Below are 24196 nucleotides of genomic sequence, written 5' to 3' on the forward strand. Positions count from 1 at the left end.
AATCTTTTAAATCAATAAATATGTGGTATTATTTAAAAAGTAGTCAATATGCCTATTAAGTTTGAAATTTTTAAGTTGTATTAAACGGTAAACGTGGTATTGTGAGCTTTTATTTTGTCCTTTTTTTAAAATTATAGTATAACTATCTTAAATATACATTTTATAGATCAAGTAGTCAAACGGTTAAATGCAATTGCGTCTTTACTCGCTCACTTAGCCGGTTTAAAAAAACTAGGCCAATGCCCATCAAGTCTTTACGATGTAGGTAGAACCGTTAAAAACTCACCCAAAATTGATGATGCTTTTCAATATATATACAAGTAGGAAAAACTCTCACAAGTAGTATGTTGTTAATAAACGTAATTACAGATGGATGCATATTAACAAACTTCTGCTGACGATATATATGGATCGTTTATTTGAACGTTAATAACAGTAAGATAATTTTGAATCGAGGTAATATTTAAAGTTATTGTAAAAAGTATTGAATTAGTGTCAAATCGATTATATTACAAATAATATCAATCAAAAAAATTATGCAGCAATATTACTAAAATCTGATGTAATTATATATAAATAAATAATATAGATATTACACCAAGATTAAAATAATATTTTTTTTTTAAATATATATATTTTAAAACTATGTATGTATAAAATAAATATTGGTTATATTACCATTATACAGTGATGGGAAAAAGTTTGGCAATCTTAAAATTAATGTCAGTTTAAAATAAAGGGCTGAAATTTTTATGAGTTTAAGAAGTCCATAATGCAGATGTTATTACGACAATACCGCTCATGCAGCCTCTTATGAGAGACATAGTACATTTTGAATCGGAAGGTGGTTATAATATGGTTCATTTGAAAGATTTTTTAAAGATGGTTGGGTTATATTGGCTATCCACGAAGGACACACTTAGGCTATAGAGCTCATTGTGATACCATATATGTGTTTTATCACCGTTCCGCTGACAATTTCACTTATCAGCTCCTCAATTTCAGAGGTTGACTGCACCTCTTTCATGCATATACAATGCACTAAAACAGCCAATCACAACTATTAATTAAATTAATTTTATTGCGACGGCGGGAATCGAGCCCTCTACCCTATGCATACCGCGAATGGCATTGGTTACGATTTAACCAACTGAGCTAATGGGGCGAGATAAATACAACACTTTTTTACAAGATAAATACAACAAATTTAGAAAAAAATCGCTACTACTTTTTTTCATTTAAATTTAGTGGACAGTTTTTTGTTACATTAAGAGCCACAAAAACACACACATCTTTTCAAATGAGTCATCGCTCAACTCTCTGACCCCGTTTAAAAAAAACGATCTTGATCTTCTTTTGCTTCTCTATGTGAGCCAGCCCTTTATCTGGAGACCATTTCAGGGCTGCTAAACTTTTTCCCATTACTGTATATTTAAAAAAAAAATAGTATAATATGCATTTATATATATTTGTATTACATTGAACACAATTCAATAAATTAAGAGTCGAATAGTTTTGAATTTAACCTTTCAAATTTGACCTTTGATATTTTATAGAAAATTATTGTATAAATTTATTGCATACTTGATGTATAATATATACAATAAATAGTGTTTTGCTATTGAAATGCACAATCAATTGCAAAAAAAAGCCCGTTATATCAATTTTTGGTTTTTGCAAATACTAAACGTTTGTAATGAATTTAACAATAAAATTTTATTTTCGCATAAGTTGTTATTTATTTGCTGTTTCAAAGACGTAGAATGTAAAATTGTTTGCATTACGTTCGGTTTTCCAATTTATATGTACAATCAAACCTGGGTAAGTGAGAATTGGATAAGTGAGAATAATAGCCAGAACCCATCTTTTTAAGCTACCAAAACCTCTATTAGCGAGAAACAGAAACCTCTGTAAGAGAGAATCGTTTTCCCTCATGGACCTCCGTAAGTTTGGTTGTGTACTGCTATTTATCTATAGCTCTATAAGCGACAGTTGAGCTTTATTTATTTATATTATTTAGGAGGAATATTTGCTCTATTTAAACTTGCTGTGACTTGTTATTGCTGCGTACCTCTATAAGAGAGAAACGCTACCCATGTACATGCCATTACCGAGAAACTCGGGTTAGTCAGAAACCTCTATAAGCGAGAATGAGATTGTGCTCCCTTGAACTCTCGCTTATCCAGGTTAGACTGTATAAAATTTGAATTTATATATCCCGAAAAGTCAGCAAACCTTAAATTAAAAGACAATTTTTGTGTCATAATTAAATCGAGAAACTTTTTCTACAATGTATCCATGAAATTTAAACTTAAATAATGAGTACCTATATATTATTAAAGTACAAAAATAATAATAGTGTATTAATAAAAATATATGATTACAATGGTTACACACAGCGAAATGAAATCACCACTATTTGTAAATTGTAATTTATGTTAGAAGAAACAAACTAAGTATTACAAAAAACATACAAAATATCAAGTTAAACAAGTGAAAACAAACAATCGATTGAATTAATTGTTGAAATACCATGTATATAAACAGTGTTGATTTATCGTTTGTTTTTTTGCGTCATATAAGTAAAGAAAGATAGGCGCTCTTACACACAAAGTAAGTTTCTTTCTCTCTTTCTCCTCACTTCCTCAGTGAATATAGTATATGCTATAAACAAACAAACACATACATAATAAATGTAACGTATATATTTAAAATATATACAATACCTTTACACATACTATATAATGTTTCTAACCTAATTTGTACCCTCACGGCTAAACAGTGATATTAACGAAAAATATATTTATATTTTTGTTCTACCTCTAACGACTTACCTAAAGGATGGAACCAAGATCGAATTGACCTATGTTGCTCATTTACGAACTCAACTTCTTTTTTTACGTCCTAAGCACGCTTAATTTCATCTTGATATATCTTTTCGTTTTTGCGTTATCGTGATGACAGATAGATAGACAGACGGATAGACATATAACCGGGATGAACTCTTTAGGTGATTTTATGAACACCTATACCAAAATTTTGTTGGTAGCAATATTTTTAAACGTTACAATTACAAAATTAGAACTAAACTTAGTATACTTTGATATATTATATATATACATGGTATAAGAATAAAATAATAAGTATATTAAAAAATGAATTTAAAATTATACATATTTAGGAAAGTGCAACAGAAACATAGCATTAAACATATACTTATTATGATTTAGAAAACTAAATCAGATCAAGGTCCGATTCAATTTATAATCATTTTCAATTTACAAACACTCAAATACAAACAATTGTACATATTAATTAATTTACTGTTTTTTTAATTTGAATTTTTATACATATTTTATTTTAAATTACATTTTGAAATGGTATGTTTTATTTACGACGCAAGAGCAGACGGTAATATTTTATTGATTATTGGAACTACGTTCCTAATAGACCTTTTCATCGATTTGCTTTTGTTTCGGACAGTTGTCAAAAAATTTTTCATCCTAAGAAAGTTAAATATATTTTATCTTTTTCAAGCAGCGATTTTTGACAAGAATAGAAGATATAAGATATGTCTTTACTTGATTGAAAACGGTCCGACACAAAAAATAATCATTTTGTAAATGAAAAGCCCTATGGCACGCTATCGTTCTGATTTGTTTACTGGTTGGGTGATAAAACCAAAAAAAAGTGAAACAAAAAAACGACACCAAAAACCGACATGCAGGTTACCTTGGGAACTAAACCTTTTGTAATCGATTCAACTTGCCATAATTTTGATAAAATGCAAAAATATTTTGCAACTGTCAATTTGTATTTTTTGTCAAAATATCTTGATTAAACCAAACGCAATGTATGTACACATTGGGTTGACTACTAAATCAGAAATTTGTCTTTTTTAAACAAATAACAAAGCAAGCGCTACATTTATAATGTACCAAGGTACGAAAGGAATATATTCCCTACCAAGTGTCCCACAACACCTATCCTGCTTTTCTCGTAATCTTTCCAAAAATCCTCCAAGGCAACTTTTTCTCTCTATTTAGTCGCCGTTCAAATAAGTGGTTATATCTTTAAAACTTGCAAGGGACTAGATATTGGGAGAAACATGTTAGTTCGAATAATTTTTTCATTCCGATCATGCTTTTTAAATAACTACGAAAAAGATTCTTTACAAACACAACTCTAATCATGCAATAAAGGTTTCTAATAATGAGTTAGGGTTCTTACAAAGATTGGAACATGTTTTGAAAATAACTGAAGATTGAAATCCTAGTAATTATTTTGAAAGAACTGCTTTGAAAGCTATGAATGTTAAAAAAGAAAAAAAAAACATTTTTTGACATACGAAAAACAGTACTCCTGTTGTTTTAACAAAGAGCAATCATTTCGGGTCTCTGTTTTTGTTTTCATCTTCTCCTGAAATGAATGCTCAAATTCCGAGTAACGTTTAAAATAAAACTGAAGTAAAACAATGCAATTAAAAATTTATCTAAACTGTATGGATAAAAATCTACAAATTTAATGCAATAGTGTCCTTGTCAAAATAAAAAAACAAATTAGAAAAATATATTTCATTAAGTTCAGATAATTAAAACTATAAGTACTTTAAAAAGCCAGAATTAATTTTTTATCAAAAAAGTTGATTCAAAATATTTAAATTTATAAAATTTCCACTCAAAAATTATTTAAAAATGTCAAAATTTTGAAATTCTGATTAAAAACTTTTTAAAATCAAAAACACTTATCACAGTTTATCAAATAAATTTTCAATATTAAAAAAAAAAAAAAAAAAAAAATTGAAATTGAAAATTTATTAATTTACGAAATATATATTCGATATTTTGTAAATACCACAACGCGTTTAAAATAATTGGGAACATTCAGTATTTCACTAAATAGAGGAAATGTATATTATCGTGGATCAGAGATGTTTTTACTAAATTTAGTTCGGTAGCGATAACATCGAACAATGATTTTTATATGAAATATACGAAGGTATACTAAGTTTAGTCCCAAGTTTGTAACGCTTAAAAATATTGATATATGAACAAAATTTTGGGTTAGGTGTTCATAAAATCACTTTATTAGTCCATTCCGGTTGTCTGCCTGTCTGTCGTCTGTCCGTCTGCCATCACGATTACTCAAAAACGAAAAGAGATATCAAGCTGAAATTTTTATAGCGTGCTGAGGACGTAAAAAGTGAATTTGTAAATGAGCAACATAGGTCAGGTCTTGGCTACGTAGGACCCATCTTGTAAACTGTTAGAGATAGAACAAAAGTTTAAATTTAAAAAATGTTTCTTATAAAAAAATAAACAACTTTTGTTTGAAACATTTTTTCGTAAACGTCACTATTTACCCGTGAGAGCGCAAATTATGGGCAAATTGTATAGTATGTATTATATGGGTATATCAGTTATATGTGTGACATGTATGTATGTGTAATGTGACAGAGTAATCAACAGTCTCTATACATGGTATTTCAACAATTAACTCAGTGAATTGTTTGTTTTCACTTGTTTCAAATTTTCTATTTAGAATTTTTTTTGTAAATTTTATCTTAAATTTAAAAAATCAAATAACATTCTAGAATTCTAAAGAAAATTAACAAGGAACAGTTGTATTCGAAAATAAATAGTTGAATAGGAATAAAATGTTTAAAACAAAAGTTTAATATTTATTCTTTACCGCGTAAAACGAATCTGCTAAAAACTCTTATTTTACAATCATACAATATTTATATCGGAAATGCATTTATACCCGCAAAAGACAAAACTTTGAAAAAAAAATGACTGGAGCCTGGTGAGATTAAACTAGATCACTCTATAGAAAAGGTTTGACAGCAGGGACATGGGAGTTGTTATTTTACCTTAATTTAGATTCAGTTCACAAATGGTGAGTTGACTAAAGACAAAAGACTTATTGCTGTTTTTTTAATCCATAAATAAACATTGTATTTCATAGTCTTTTGAAGGTAGTTACATTGTTCCAAAAAAAAAGTTTTGACCGACTAGGATTTCATGGTTTATTCTTTCATAGGATTTAGCGATCTTAGTTCACCTTAAAAATTTGTGTTGTGAATTGACTTGTGTATATTATATTTGTTATTATACAAGTAAATAATCCAAAAATTTATTATCGCAATACTGATATCAGATTTTTTTTCATTTTCGAAATATGTTTCTTTATCAGTTATAGTATACACAAATAATAATTTTAAATATATAATGCTGTAATATAATGCCCAAAAAATTATATATTCACTATACAATATGGATCGAAAAAAAAATACTACCCTGGTCACTGGCATACAAACACCATTATCGAGTTTACTAAAAAAAATGCATTTGATGAATTTATCATTGTATCAGTGTCGGATTCAAGCGGAGCGGTATACTTCATTAAAATTCAAAAATCCTTGAACACAGTTTTTTTTTATTCCTCTCTTGTGAAAATAAAACTCATGGTCAAAGATTATTGCATTTCCGTAAACGATAAAATAAATTGATGAAGCATGAAAGTGTATGAGAGTTTTGCAAACGAGATATGACCATACATTTTTATGAAATTTCCGAAACTCCATATTTTTAGAAGGTTATCCCATTACTACATTATTTTACGCTACTCACCTACTCGCATTGTCAATAAAATCACTACACGTTACTGCAACCATTGGACTTTATAATCGAGTGTAATATTTGAATTCACAAGAACTTACGCCTTCCTACAACAAGTAGTCCGTGAGAAGCACTCTTTTTTAAAATACATAATCGAAACTTCGTGAAAGCTGCGGTTTCAAAGGAGCATGATTACGTCATATCTAAACTATCGGTCTGAAAACACGAAGCAGGTATTGTGTCAGACACTAAGACCACTTGACAACATTAATAATTTAAACAATAAAATATTTTGTCCGGAAAAAAAATGCACCGATGAACTTGTCTACCACCTCGAACATGCTGTACATAAGTATTTTTGCTTTTCAATACATACATAATTTTGTTGAATTGTTTAATTATTATCAATGTTATCAAGTGGTCATAGTGTCCGATAAATTTCTTCTTACTTTTTTCAGACCGTTAGCTTAAATATGACGTTATCATGCTCACTTGAAAACGCAGCACTTTGGAAAAAAGTCGTAGAGAAAAAATTTGGTAAGCTCGCCACTCACGAAGTTTCAAGTATGTATTGACCATTTAACAAAATGAGTACTGTAAAAATCTATAGTTTTGTATTAAACACAAATACTTTCAAAAAATGAAAATAAATTTGTGTCTGTCTTACTCAAGGGTTATGGTTTGTTAAATTTTTCCAACGACTACGATAACTTACTTAATATTGACTTGACTCATAAAGGCCATGTCCACCACTGCTTTTGTAATTTCTGTTAGTAAATAATTAACAGAATTAATTCATGATCTCCTTAAGTTATACAGTAACACCCTGTACTTCGGACTTAATTTTTTTTTCTTTCAAAAGCCATAATAACTGTTACTTTGTCTTCCTACAATGACTATACTAAGACAAAACTTGAAATAATTTCTGCTCTAAATATATTTTGAAATTATTATTTATATGAAAAGAAAATATTATTATATTGTCAAAGCAAAGAGAATGTTGAGTATGTATCTGTGTGTGCGTGTGTGTGTGTAAATGTGTGTTTGAGAGAGTTTTTAGTTCAAAATGAACGTCATTTTTATATTTTAAATATAAAAATTCTAATGCTGTAAAGTTGCAGTGCGTTACACGCTCGTTACGAATGCATACACATACCTACCTATACATAAAAATGATTCTTATGCCCGATGAAATAATACCTACAACGTAATATTGTAGTTTAACAAAATGAGGTGAAGTGCAAAACATCATGCGACTTCTATGCTAAGTTTTTTTTAGTAAAAATTGTCTATTAAATCATTGTTCAGCCTCGGAATCATCCAATTGCATCTACCAAAACGTTTGTACCCTATTTGCTCCTGACATGTACATAGATTTTATACAGTGAATTATAGCAATGCCACTCAAGAAGATCCTTTTCAAAAAAGGAAGCTGCCATAGTTATACCCAATTTCAATATTTATATGATACACGCACAGATCAAGAGGTGTTATGAGACACCAGGTAGGAACTAGATTCCTTTTGTGCCTTGGTTCATTATAAATGCAGCGCTAACTTTCTTTTATTTACAACATATTTTTCTGAAAATTTTAGAAGGTATTAATTTAAGAAGTCAAATACTTGTTTAATTCATAAAATAATTTAATTTTATATCTACTTTTAGTTTTTACTGTATGAAATAATTGCAGTATTAAATTAAAAAAGACATAATTCTGATTTAGTAGCCAACCCAATATGTGAGTACAATACGGTTGATTTGATTAGGCTATTTATTATGACATAACATAAAAATTGCATTATACTTACTTTAAATTATCTCTGTTATCTTTAACTTCTGATCACTTTCCAAATTCAATTTTTTTAAATGATGAAAATAAAATTTTGACTATTTTATTTACGAATATTTTTGATAAATAGCAATTGAGTTATAAAAATATTTTGGCTTTTTCTCAAACTTCATGGCAACCTGAATCGATTAAATAAGTTTTAGTTTCCTAAGTAACCTAGATGTCAGTTTTTGGTGTCTGTTGCAGTTATTTTGGTTTTAACTCCCAACCAGCAAACAAATATCGTGCGATAAGGAACGTAGGTCCAAAATCCTCTTGAACCTTTTGTACTCACTTATGGAAGTAATAAAAAAATTAAGGTACCCACTTGGAGATACTATACATACCAATGCAATATTGTGCACTGTTTATCCACCTCAAACTCAAAAAACTCAACAACATACATACGCATAAAGCACTTATATCTTACATACATATACATAGATATATATAAACATACCTTTGGTGAATAGTACCTATCTACCTACCTACCTACGTCGGTAGAGGAGAGTATATATATAAAAAAAAACAACATTTAATAATTGTTTACGTTCACATAAACATTACGTGCGTTTTTATTTTAGTTCTACAGCAACGTTTAGCTTTCATCTTTGTGTATGTATTATGTATACACTTATATTTAAAAAGTTATATAACAACTATGTATATTACAGAAAAATAGAATACACACAGTAGGTACAAAATAATGTTGTTCATGGTGTAATTCAATATTTTGTGGTGGAGGGGGCTGCTGGAGATTGGTTGGATGGATGGATGGTTGATATGATGAAAAAAAAAATATACTGACTTTTATTCGTAAAAAAATAAATGGTATACATAACTTGAATTATTATTACATTGTACAATTGAAAAGTATAGAATTATCAAAATATAATGAGTATTGTGTAAGTTGAACTCATCTCATCTCACACTCATCGCGATTCCTAATGAAATGAAAATGTTATACAGGGTGTTCTGTTATTAATAGCAGAAAATTATACCAGTAAATTAATCTTATCAAGACAAATGGGAAAGCTCTTTACCAAATTTTGATCTGAGTCGGGAGATGTGGCGATGAGAAAAATAGAATAAGGTTAATGAATTCAGACCTATCAGGCTATGCTCAGTTAATAATTATTTACTTAAATTTTATTCAAAATTTACTATCATAAAGTTTCTTTATGCACGGAGAGAGGTTTTGGGATTGTATGGAAAATACATATTTTTGTAAACAAAATAAAGCATTGCATAAACAGTATTGGAATGTATTTATTTAAGCGAGACTGTACACACAGCATTAAACAGGCGATTGTTAGAATCAAATTAGATGTATATAAAAACAAGCATAAATTATTTTTCAGCAGTGTGGAAAGTGCTGGGGGTCGAATAGTATTCCGATTACAGAACGTTTCTGACTATCAAGTATTCCGATTATCGAGACTCTACTGTATTATATACAAAATATACATAATAATATTTCACAAAGACGATGGTATATGTTTGTCTTAGTACAAATAAGAAAATCTTAGGATGACCGCTTTCAGCTTCGATAATTGGGACAATCCTTCATCATCGTATTCACAATTGATAATTGGTAAGTAACCTGGTAGTCAAAATTGGAACTACTGAAAAAAGGTCATTCTCCCGTTTTAATTAGTACAAAGTATTATCGCCAGTTGGCAGGGTTGCAACTCCCAGTTATCTTATTTAAATTATGTACTTATGTAAATTTGTTTTCTGTTGAGGTACATTGGGTTTGAATTTTGGATGGAGAAGTTAAAAGAGCTTTTATGAAACATTGGTAAAATGGGTTAAAAATAAAGTTTTAATAAGTTGCATGTGACAAATTCGTTTCACTCGAATGGTTAAATATTTTAAAAGAAAATACATCGCCATGATGAAAATCCCTCATTTCTCCTACAAACTGTTTTTTTTTTTTTTAAATATTATAACATATTAAGGGGTATGTTTTTTTGATTACATATTTAAAGTTCCAAATACTAACAATAAAGTTCTCTTTGTCAAGCTCATTATTTGCAAATATCTAAACAATAAGGAAATATTTTTTAACAATGGTAAATCTTAAAATGAACGCGTATAGATATTATATAACATCTAAAATATAAAAACATCAGTGTACCTTCTATGAAAAGAAAAAAGACTACACAATATAAATTTTAATTTCGTATACTTTTTTATTTTTTTCACATATTTATTTTTATTTAAAAAAATTAAAAGGTTAATCTCCTCGGCATTTTCGTTTTTCACAAAAAATAAAAACAAATAATAGAAATAAAATAAAAATACCTTAATTGAAATACATTTTATGAACATAAAAACAATTCGAATTGAAGTATCGGATTCATCTTTTAATGTTAAAAATATAATTATTAAGGTTTCATTTCACCCATTTATTTTTATGTTTTTCATCGAAAGAATTTCATAAATTAAAAAACTGTTATTGTTAAAACGAAATACAGTAAAATCTCTTTAGAACTAAACTCAAAGATTAATTTTTGTCTGGTAAAATTCAAATTTATACCGTTTACTATCTACGGGAAGACATACATTTGATGAACGTGAGTTAGCTTTGAATCTTAAATCTAAAATATTGTTTTAAAAACTAACATTTATTAGCATGTGGACTAAATATTACAACTAATAAATAATTTTAATTCTTATATAAGACAAACATGAATGTTAGTGATATTCGTTCCTCGTTAGACTAAAGATCTTAGAACAAATATTTATACGCGAATTAGTTGGAAAATTTATGTCGCATATACCAAAAAATTGTGATAGGAAGAAATGTGTCAAAAGCTTTTGGTAAAATAAAATATTTCATATTCAAGTATTTGTTATTATATTTTAAAATAAATTTTCTTATTTGAAATTTTTTCGTCGTGTTATCGCTAAAATTAGAAGACTATTATTTAAAAAAATTTTTACTTTTACAAAAAAAAAAATACATATTTAAAAATAGTTTAAAATTTAGATTTGTTTTAAAGTTTTAATTTCATAATAGTCACGACATCATAAAATTTTTACACAATTTTTGATTATTTTGAAATAACTAATAACATTTTCGTGCTTACTTTTGAATAATGAATTTTGTAGTTTTTGAAAGATTACATTAAAAAAATTTTCCAATAGCCATGGTACATAAAGATGGAAAAAATTAATTTGATTTCTTTTCAGAAAAGCTATTTTAAACAATAGAGAATATTCATGTATTTTTTTATATATTTTTAAATCATTGTTTACACCGTTTTAGCAAAATAAAAAATAGAAATACTGCTTTAAAATACTGTATTTAAGTGTAAAAAAAAATATTTAAAATACATTATAATTTTGAGATATTTAAACGCAGTTTTTTGTGCAAATACTGTATTTAAGTGTAAAAAAAATATTTAAAATACATTATAATTTTGAGATATTTAAACGCAGTTTTTTGGCGCTCTCTGTTGATGACGTATAAGTACGTGATTTGTCAATTGGTGACAGTTCAATGTATAATTAAAACTTTAAAAAAATGAATTTACAACACAAAATTTACACTCGCTATTATTAAAGTTTCTAATAAAAAGCCGTAGAATAGTATAATTTAATGAAATACCATATAAGATGTAAGTAATTAATATCAAACAGTATGTCAACAAAGACAAGCCCGTACTATGATGTCACGTCCATTCAAAAATTTGAATTTCCGTTTTAGAAATTTTTAAATGCCCTCACTGCATTTTTACTTTTATTAATTAATTTTAAGTAATTAAAAGGAAATTATTAAAATAATGGTTTAGTTGAAATGTCCAGTCATTAAAGTTACGGAAGAAAAATATTTGAACCAAATTTAAATTTCATGAATATTCCCTATTATTATGAGATAATTTAACAATGTACGAAAATGATTAAAATATTTCCTTTAATATCTCCCAAAGACATCTCAACAAATATTTATCGCAAATAAATATGCTTTAAATATGAAATTGTCAAATGCCATGTGAAATTAAAATATTTTCATACGAAAAACATTATTAAATAATTCGTGGAAAGTAGCCTTACAAACATTTGTGTTAAAACTATTGTCTAGTTTAAACTATTGCCATAGTTTTCCGTAACTTTGAAGAAGTTTATATATACGTTTACAATCTGCAAGTATGTATTATAGACCTCAATACTAAAGTTCTTCTTGTATATAATGAAATACCACAAAGCAGAATTACTGTATTTAATAGTGATCTAAAACCAAAATTGGTGTATATGTTTGCTTATCTAAATTTACTTGTTTAGTTGTTAGCAAATCCTTTCATCTTTTGTTGTAATATTTCATGGTTCAAACGTATTATTTTATTTGTATGTGCTACGAATAAAATCGAATAAAAAATTTTACGGGCGATTGAATGAAGATTTCAGCATATATAGAGGAGTTACAACGCCAGCATATATAGTGAGTTCAGTCATAAACGCTCTTCGCCCCCATAATTTTAATTTTATTTTTAAATTCTGTTAATCGAGCTTAGTTTTGATCTAAGGATCCCAGGGTGATGAGCCCAGCACGCTTCCATTGCGCCACTCTACTCTGTGCAATAATATCGTAATCAAATGTACTGATTCTGTTGTAAATACAGTTGTATTTACAGGACTCGAATATCAGATGGCATTCGTGAACGTATACGCAACTTTCTTCTCTATCTTACACTCATTGGTTTTAGCTAAGTATTCCTTCTTAGTCAATCATATCTAAACCGTAAAAATTTGGATATATGCATATAACAATAAAACATATATGCCATAATTCAGTCCTTATACCTACTGGACAATTTTATAAAAATTAATTTGAGTTTTCGGAGCAACAATTTTGGGTAAATTCGAAATGAAATAATGCGTAAAATTGGAAAGTCCAAAGTCAAAATCAATATTTCTAATCGATCAGGATCATTCAAACTTTTTTTCACATAAAGAATTTTTGTGAGTTAAGTCCAAGATTATCATCATTATTCACTAAGAATAGGTCAATGGGCTAGTTTCTAAGGTAACTAAGTCAGCACTTTTAACATATTTTCAAAAATTATTGGATTGATATTCTAACGAATTTTTCCTTTCTGATTGCACTAGAGTTTAGAATTAGTAAATATTTTGACAAATCAATTTTATTAAATTTGTCAAATTTCAAAGAAACATTTAACTTTTTCTTTTATGATTTTTCGCTTACCGAAGAAAATTTTTCCATTTTCTATCCAATTATGATCTTCGAAGATTAACAAAAAAATAAAAGAAATGCATACAAGAAAAAAAACTCGAACTTCACTACAGTCTCTTGTACAAATACTGGTAATTTTTGGTCACTAGATATTTGCATTCTTTTTGTATAATCAATAGTACATCAAAACTTACAGAAACAAATGAAATTTACAAAATTTAAAAAATCCCCCGACAAATTTTTGGGTACGAAACCCTAAACTCGCAATTGAAACATATCTAAGAACACTCTCAATTAAATTACCTTTTTTCCTTAAAGTCTTTTCCAAACTGAGTCAATTTTGAAGATCATCGCCCATTTTTTAGTTTATTCGGGTACGGAACCTTAAATTTGCAGTTGAAACATAGCATAGCTAAAATCGGCTTATCTGTTTAGGCGCTGCAATGTCACAGACAGAGAGACAGACATACTTATATCACCTCTTTTCGTTAGTTCGGGGGTTAAAAAAGATTTTACACATCATTTTCAGGTAAAAGCATTTGTTACCAAGAAAAGCGAGAAGATCTTTTTATCATAAATATAGTAAGTACATTTTACTACATATTACACAGTTTACTGTGATGCCGCTACCGTCTGTCGTGTATATAAAATTCACCAAGAGATAATATTATTGTCAGATGATTCTGATGATGATGATACATAGTTTTGAGTTGTTTATTTCTATATATAATATATATATATATATTTACTATATATGTGGATATAACTGAGTCAAGACTTGTATCTATCTCATTCTGTCTATCTATCATCAAGTAAATGTGTAGTATATATGAGCTAACAAACATTAAATTCTATTTGCTACTAGATTTCATACATCAAATATTATTTTGTATGAAATATGGTCTTGATTAGATGTTAATAAAGTAATTTGAATGTTTAGTAGGCTAAACAATTTAGAAGTAAGCTTTGTTTTGTTATCAAGAAACTATTCAGTACATCCACTAAGTCTTCATTATATAAGTGCGTCATTTTAATCAAGACATCAAAAGCCTATTACACAAAGTGAAGTTCTCAAAAATAAAAAAAAACCCGACAAATTTTTCGAGTACGGAACCCTAAACTCGTACATGAAACATATCTAAGAACACTATCCATTAAATTATATTTTTTCTTAAAGCCCTTTTCCAAGCTGAGCCGATTTTGAATATCATCACCAAATTTTTAGTTTTTCGGGTACGAAACCCTAAATTCACACTTGAAAGATAGCTAAGAACACTATCCATTAAATTACCTTTCAAACGAAACCAAAAAAATCAAAATCCGTTCATCCGTTTAGGCGCTACGCTGCCACAGACAGACACACACACACATAGCGTTCAAACTTATAACACCCCTTTTTTTTGGGCTGGGGATTAGAAATAGACAACCCATAAAAATTAGATTCAGACTAATAGAAGATTCCCAACTAATAAAAAATAGAAAAATATTTTAAATTAGAAAATTCTTCCTCTAAAAACTCATTTTTTGATAATTTTTTTGTCAAAAGTGACAAAAATCACCCATGACTCAATTGAAATATGATTAATTTAGACAAATTTCTTCCAAAAGTATTCATTTTTTTAAATAATGTTTCAAGTAAAAAAAGTAAGCTTTTTTATGAGGGACAACTTTCTAATTTCAAGTGTTCTTTAAATTAGCAGCAAGAAACTTAAGTTTACTACCAAATTTTGGTCAAATTGGATGGTAAAATAAGATGTTCCCCTATATAATAGCTTCACTCTCATCATTAAGATTTCTTAATGCCAGTTTGATAAGCCGTTCTATACTTCTTTCACACTAAAACCTTACTTTAGATTGACATAATTGAGACAGCTGGAGGTACGAAGAGTAAAAAAAGACTTCATATCCCGAACAGATATTTTATTCCTACGGGATGGTTATAAGATATTGCAAAAGCTTGCAAAATTTATGACTCACAAAGAATAAATCGAAAATAAATCATTTTAAATTACTCTGCTGTATGTTTATGATTCTATTGAAAATACAACTTTGTAATAAGTCTCAATAAACCTGCCAGTAAAGCAGCGGACAAAGTCTGGCTTCAAATAATTTTAAAATTAACATATGAAAATTTATTTAAATTTTTTAAGTGTTATAAAAATTGAAATAACATATAAATTTCTGAGAATGAATATATTATTTTAAAATATTTCGAAAACAAGTGAATATCTGAGTTTTTAATTTCTATTTCCAAGAATTTTAGAAACTTTGACTTTTTTTATTGTGGTATGTTTAATGTAGTGGATTCAAGCTTTAACGAAAACAGTTTTAAATTATACACAAATACAATGATTGTTCGTTTACAAATCTTAAAACGTTCTTTGCAAAACTTTCATTTTTTTTCATATCAATTTTTTCGAAAACCGAAGAGGTTTTTACAAAAAGATTGAACGTTGACATTCTTACTATCAAATTCTAATAAATTTATTTCTGCCCAACAAAAGCCACTAATCCATTCAGATCATAATACAAAATGAATTTGATATATAGAAATTTTGAAAATTTTATAAGTTCAATTTCTAAAATTTTAGATAATGTAATCAAAATCAAATTTTCCTCATAAAAATTAAAAAGCCCATTATGCGATATTTACCCTACATTATTGAATTTGGACACCACATGTATAGTATGTAAACATTTATTAATACAATCAACTAAAATAAATTAGCGTCATGTTCATAGCTACTACAGCTTCCGATAGGAGTTTGAATTTATATTGGTACGAGAGCTGGCATCGTTTTTGAGACTGTAACTTTAAGACAAGTTGAATTCTGAATATTTCTTTTTTAATTGAAACTAGGTAGGGATGTCTAGCACCTGAGAGATGCTGCATTAAAATTATATTCGTCTGGCTGATTTAAATTATATTCATCATACTTAAATTCTTTGAAACAGTGATTTTTAAATATGAAGAAAGTATCTGGCGCAATGTAATGGCTGCAAAACTGTATAGTAATTATGCAGTTATATTGCTAAAAGGACGTGAAAAATTATACAAAAAAAAATTATCTTTAAATGATATCGAAAATGCAGCCAGCCTGAAAACAAAGCTGCCAGCCCTTACATTAAATATATACCTATGTTCACTGGGTAATATCATCACTACAGTTACGTTGAGTGTAAAGACATTATTAGCTTCGAAGAATATATATCGATTTTATTATACATATATTGGAGGCTACCAATCTATATAAAATATACTAAAATAAAATTATCAGACAATCAGTGGCGTAGCAATGAAAAGGGATATTATGGAATTTGACACCTTCAATCTTTAAGAACCTTCGCGAGGAGACACAGCAGATTATATATGATTTTTTCGCATTTTGTAACAAGAATTAAAACAGCGTAGAAGAGGTTACAAAAAGTGAACCTAAAATTAAAATCGGACAAGAAATATGTGATGTCATATACTATGTTTGCCATTAGAACTCCATGGTAAATTTTGTTTTGCTAGAAAGAGATACAAACAAATCTTTAATAGCTTTGATCTTGGTTGTTTTTTTAATTATTCGAAAAATAATTGTTCTCTGCGGTTTGTTACATGGATGACCTTTTATTCAAGCAAAAAATTGTTAAGAAACTATACAGCATTCAACTTAAGTCTTCACAACTTCAGTCATTTAAACTTTAAGCATATGAATCAGCTGCATGACTTTGAGTATTTAGAATAAACGTCATACCAGGCTTTCGTTGACCTACGTCTAGCTAACCAGCAAAAGTGGATATTAATTCAGATAAGAGATATTTGGAGACTATTTTGTAAGGAAAGAAATATAATACTAAAAAGCGGACTTGTTAAACCTGCATATAGTCTGTATTTTTGCTCTCTTAAAATTAAAGGCATCATGCGAGTTCTTCGTGTAGTATATGTGTAAAAGCTGAATGTCAACATGGTAACTTGAATGGGAGAAATATTGTAAATGCATTCTATGTACAGTTGAACGTATTGGGGACTAATATAATTTTTATTTTGCAATTTTTACTTTCGATGACAAAAAGTTGACTATTTTATGGCATGGATTTTTAAATGTCAACAAAAGCTGCATCAGGTACAATCACTTACAGGAATCCAAGATGATACGCTACTGTAGACAATATAAATTATTTTTAAAATGTCTGTAGTGTTTCGTACATTTGCTTTATGTTTGTACAGTTTAATATATATTTTTTTGTGAGGTGAAATAAATTTAGACAAATCGAAGATATTTCTAAATTCGAATGAATGTATATTCATGAATCCATTATGTAAATGTATAATTTATGTCGTCTTTGATTTCTCATTTTGAACATAAACTTGAATGATTCATATTAGCCTAATTAGTTGTAAAATATACGATTTGTCAAAATGATTATTAATCAAGAATGGAAAATTAACGTTAGTCTAATGCAAAGTTGTGTACTTTTCGGAACAGGTTTAATTGTAAACAGTACGTCGGTTTTTTCGTCGATTAAACGCTTACATTTTGATAAACCCACACTCAGGAGCCTCTTGAAGGGGATAAAAGGCAAAAATTATTAACAAAATCTCATTCAGAAACGCCTTAAACAAATTTATTTTTCGGAGCCCCTCATTCTGATTTATATTTTTGAGACCTACAATTTGGTATACAATAACATTTCAATTGTTTTTCATCAAAAGGCTGAGAAAGAAAAAAAACCACTTCAGCACTATCTTTATGGTGTGAGATTATGCGGCAGGTTAGCATAAATTTGCCTCTTTTAGTGTTGGCTCTTGATATATTACGTTAACATTTGTAGAAAGAAGAAAACTTAATCTAATTGTTATTTATTACTTTCAACTGTTGCATATACATGTATTTCTACAAGAAAAGTGCTAGACAGATTTTGTAATTTTTTTCTGTAGCTCAATGATACTCCATGCGCAGTACATCTTTTTTTCGGTTAGAATAATTTTGACTATCGTTGTAAATATATGCAAATTCTCTTTTAATTTAATCAATATTTTGATACTTCAATATACTACACACAACGGCTTAAACTTTTAGAAGAGGTTTTACTACAACTGATTTTGAAGTTTTATTAATTTTGAACCAAACATAGATACCCAAATTTTATATCTATAACTATTTGTAATCATTAACGACAAAATTATAAACGAAAAATTCTTGCATAAAAATAAAAATTAAAGCTTAAAAGTTCTTACAAGCATATGGCCTTCATTTTTACTATGACAAAGTTGGTACAAACATACGAAAACGGTATGAACTTTACTAATTTGAATGAAATAAATTTAAGATATTTTGCCCAGAAAATAAGAGCTGTTTTAAAGAATTAAACATTGAGACATTTTATTTTTGAGTTTGTCAATGATAAAGTTTTATAATATTTCTGTTTTTAAAGTCATCGTATATCTTGAAAATGATTTATAAGTTCATGATTCATGAACTTTTTTTCCTCAATTTTGTGAAAGAATATTTTCAGAATTTCGATAGTACTTTCATAGTAAGAAAAGAAAAATAAGTTTATTATTTTTTAAACCAAAAGAAACATAAGCATTTTTCTTGAATTTTGAGTGCGTAATAGCTTGAAAAATTTTTTCGTGGGTTTGAGTTTATAAATAAATTCAATATCAGTTTCAAATATACTCAAGAAAAATTTGTGTACATTCATTTGTAAGTACGTGCCTGTTCAACAAATCTACTCAAAATTCGACGATGCAATCAATCAAGACACTTTCAAATTTTGAAACTAGACATAAGAAAAAGTATCAAAGTTTCGTTTATGTTGCAAACATCTTTTACGTGAAAAAAGTTATATTGCGAGAAAATGCGTTCTGCATTGTAAGACTTATTTTCACTTGCCTTATTCAGGCAATAGTTAATTTTTATGAACCGCATACTTAAAATAATCATTTCTTAGAAAACTAAGTTTGATAAAATAAAAATACACTATTGTAATACCAATAGAAAATCAATAGAAAAAAATTTACGTAATTTTTAAAGAGACGATCGTCTTGTAACTGGTATAATATAGAAAACTATGTTTTATGTAATACTTTTAACAGATATCTTAAAACGGAAACCGTTTTACGAAAGCAAACGAAAACTTGTGTGTAGTCAATGAATTATTTATATTTAATACTTTTAAGAAGTATTTAACATTAAAATGTTCTTACAGATTTTCACTTCAACTTTTCTCAAGATTTATTTATTTCATTCTTTATTACTTTGCACATATCTTTTAAACGGAATTTTTTCATAATACGAAAAAGAATAAAATACCCGAAAAATTACTCAAATAAAATATTCAAACGTATAAACAAGTCCCATACAATACAAAAACTTTCTAAATAAAATATCTAAACACAATATTCCGATGTTACACGAAGAGTATACAAAAGACGAAGTATTCATCTAATTCTTAGACTAAACATATGTACAACATAAACTCGAAAGTTTCAACAAGTATTCGAAATAAAACTCTCATAGCAACAAGAAGGAGATAAATTGTTTGTTTCATAAAAATAAACACTACGAAAATTTTTGTTATATTTTTTAAATAAAATTTTCCACAACTAAAAATATTTTCTATGACAAAAAATGATTTAAAAAAAAAAAATGCACATACCCATACAATTTTTAGTGTAGTTTTTCGATTATTTTGAATATTTATTAAAATTGAACAATAATTAAAGTCATTTTGGCATAAATTATTTTGCATTTTATAGTTTTTATAAACTTTTTAAAAAATAAATAAATAATATTTGTAACAATAAATATTTAAAAAAAAAAAACTTTATATCACTGCCTTTTATGTTTACAAAAAATTAAACTTAAAAAATACCCGTGTTTTAGTGAATTTTAAATTTAGTAATTATTTTTTAATTTAAATTCAAAAAAATTGTTTTATTAATTAAAAATTATCACATTTTAAAATTATAGTAAATTATAGATAAGATGTTGTTATTAAAAAAGTTAATTTCAGTCCCAAAAAATTTTTTTCCTCAAGGATCATTTATGAAACATTAAATAAGCAATTTATTTTAAAATGGAATTATCGAACTGAATACGGGCAACAATAAGCAATAATCTTATGACCGAAACACACCCTTGTGAAAGAACTTAATCACCGCCACCACCCCCTCGCTTAAACATTTTCTATCCACCCGATGAATATATATATATATATATATATATATATATATATATATATATATATATATATTACTATAGTATGTACTAAAAATAACCCCCTACCCCTCTCCACTAACAACCCCCTTCCGCCCCGCTATACACCACCAACCGCCATGTATATAGTATATACTATACACGGCACGAGTTGATGCTGCTCTCTTAAAAAAGCACACGAAAAAAATTTCGTCTACGACGCATCTACCGGTTGCATCTTGAAAAATCGTTAACTGCACCACCAACCCCTTCTGCATAGTCGCGAGGGTGGTCTGTCTCATTCCACTATTGAGTATGTATACACACACATATACACAACAGTATATTCACTGCCTTCGCTCTTTTCTCTCGTCTATGCCATCGTTTTTCCGGCAAACTTACCCCTTACACCACCCTACACCCTATTTGAAAGGTTTCTACAAAATATAATTTTATAATACAGTGTATATATATATATATATATATATATATATATATATATATATATATATATATATATATATATATATATATTTAAACATATACATTTTTTTATCACGGTTTTTTTTTTGATTGATTTTCATTTTATTTTTTAAATAAGGAAAATGGTTTTTTTTTACATTCAGCAATGATTTTCTTTTTTTTTTTTCGAAATGTATTTATCTTTATATTTGATATATATTCGGAGTTTTTAAAAGTTAATTATGAACTCGAATTTTTAATTTTATTTTTATCTAACGGTCAAAATTAATTAAAACATATCAAAAACAAATCGAAAACACCGATTTTAAATTTCAAAGTAGTATATATTTTTTATAAAACCGATAAATCGGAAAGAAAAAGAATCGAAAATTGAAATTGAAAACATATGAGAAAACAGTTCTATCCTTAACGAACAATCACGCCGAAAATGTGTTCGATATCGCAACAGGTTAGATAAGTTAAACAACATGCTCACATAACACACTTGAAAACATACACATAGAAAAATAACCAATAAATTTAGTGTTAAAGTGAATAGTTGCTACACAAAACATTCGATGGAAAATTTGAACCAAAAAAATTAATATTTAACTTACCAACTACATAAACCATATTTTTGGTCCATTTTTGCAATTCGCGACGTATATTTCTACGCTCTTGAACGCAACGCGAATAAGAGCATTCCGCCATTTTTCTTCGGCGCACCGTTGGACACACTTTGATCGGCGCGACTTAATACAGTCCGCTCCGCATTACGTGCCCCCCATTTCATCACAAAAACACATTGCTGCATTTTATTAATCAAAAATTCAACAAATTTATTTTTCTTATAATTTTCTTTTTAAATACTTTTTAAAAATTAAATTCACAAAAAAAAAATTTTTTTTTTAACAAAAAGTTTTAAATTAAATTTTTTTTAACTCACTAATATTGCACTTAAGTTTTGTTTTTCTTTTTTTTTTTCTAAACACGTATTTTTTTATAATTTTTCAAATTGCACACTTCACAAAAACGTAACTGTTTTACGTATATCTGTTTCACATTACACTTTTTTATTTCACAGTTTTTAAAAGTTTACGTATTTTTTTTCACTTCATTTGTCTATAAGTTTTGAATTTTTTTTTCGGTTGGAATGATGAAAGCCCGTCGCCGTTCCATGCATCTGTAATAAACAAATTAATAAAAAAAATTAATAATTTGAAAAAAAAAAAATTTTTTTTCTTATAATTTACGTTTTTTTTTTGGTGTGTTTTTGGTGAAGAAAATATCGAATATGTAATCGAAAAAATTTTGTTAAAAAGAAATTCGCCTGTAGATTGTAAGTGTAGACATGTGTGAGGGAGATAGGCTATGTGTATATTGTAGGGTATTGTAGAAGTATAATAAATTTGACGTCACCACTCTGACGCAACAAGTACTATACGAGAGTCCGATGCGACGCCACGCGCCGATGCAACTAAACTACATATATATAAAACATTAACATCTCTTTTCAACATTGAGATTCTCCCACTTCTTTTGCACATGCACTCTAGTCTATTTATCCTTATTTAATGCATATGTCTCGGTGTGTCTCACTCACTCAACCTATATTTTAGAATTTTTCAGATGTATGTGTATGTGGTGTGTGTATGAGTTTTTTTTAGGTATTATATTTTTCGTCGCCGTTAATATTTCGGCGTAATTACATTATTTCTCCATTGTGTTTTCTCGACAATTATGTCTGTAATTATTATTTTTGTTAATAATTTTTATTTTACGATTAATTTTTAATTTTTTTGTATGTGTAAATTTCTTTGTCTTTAAAATATATATAAAATTTTTTGTTTGGTTTTAAAAATCAAGGCCATTTATTATTCATTACTTGCGGCGCGCGTATGTATGTGTACAAACTGCATATACGTATCGTATTTGGTTGTATATGTTGTGCAGTTGATGTACTTAGAAAAATCAAAGGTTCCTTTCGTCTCTGTTTTTTAGTATATATTTGTTTCTTTCTGATTTTTTCACTTTTTTTTTTTATATTTGTTTCAACTGGTTTCCACCCAATGGTGCCTCGATGATTTAGGAGAGGTACCACATATACAACTCCGTATATACTTAATTTATTGTCTATTTACTAAAATTATATTTTAAGTTTTTTTTCTTTTTTTTAGTAGTTTGAAAATGGCGTTGACAATGAATATTTTTTTAGAATAATGTGAAAGGTTTTTGTTTTATAAAATATTTTATATTGTAAGACGAAGTAATTTTTAACAATTTAATCAATTGATATGAAAAACATTATGGATTTTTTACAATTGATTCCCCCTGCCAATTTAAGCAATATTTAGTTAACTTTAAAATATTCGAACAAAAAATTTTTGTGAATTTAATATCTTGATAGAATTTTTTGACGACAAAATTTATAAAAACAAACTATGCTGAACTCTAATAAATTTTCTATTTAAAAAGTAAAAAAACTGAACGTCTGATTTTTACGTGCTATATTTTTTTTATCTAAATTTAAAAACGTTAAATTCTAAAAGGATCCATGACAAACACGACAATTGAACTTTCTACTATTTTAATCAATTTTTAGACAGTATTGCTACTTCATGATGGGTGGCATGGCTCATATTTTTAATTTGAGCAAAGAGTAAGAAATTTTCAAATAAAGTGTATTTTTGAGAACAAGAGTTTCTAATTCGATTATTTTGTGATAATTTTTGAAAAAGCAGGACCTTAATAAATGGATTTTTTTGTATGACCTCAGTATACGTGTACTAAGTATCTTATCTGAAATCAGCGATAATTGGTACCTATACCTCATTAGGGTGGAATTAAAATAAAAGGGTAAATTATAAAGACTTCTATGCTTTATTTCAATTCTCTAA

General features: G+C 27.7%; 1 protein-coding gene across 2 annotated transcripts in view; it reads right to left on the bottom strand.

The window, feature by feature from the left end:
* LOC123305684 (mushroom body large-type Kenyon cell-specific protein 1) overlaps positions 1–22912 on the bottom strand; it is a 162366-nt gene extending 139454 nt beyond the window's left edge. For both annotated transcript variants that reach the window (XM_044887472.1, XM_044887470.1), the window contains exons 1-2: positions 22553–22912; positions 21917–22482 (exon numbers count right to left, since the gene is read on the bottom strand). In XM_044887472.1, the coding sequence (XP_044743407.1) occupies positions 21917–22010 (94 nt within the window). In that variant the 5' untranslated portion in view covers positions 22011–22482; positions 22553–22912. The remainder of the gene's footprint in view (positions 1–21916; positions 22483–22552) is intronic.
* Between the last annotated feature and the right edge of the window lie 1284 nt (positions 22913–24196).

Source organism: Chrysoperla carnea, chromosome 1 (genome assembly GCF_905475395.1).
Source record: "Chrysoperla carnea chromosome 1, inChrCarn1.1, whole genome shotgun sequence".
Lineage (NCBI taxonomy): Eukaryota > Metazoa > Arthropoda > Insecta > Neuroptera > Chrysopidae > Chrysoperla > Chrysoperla carnea.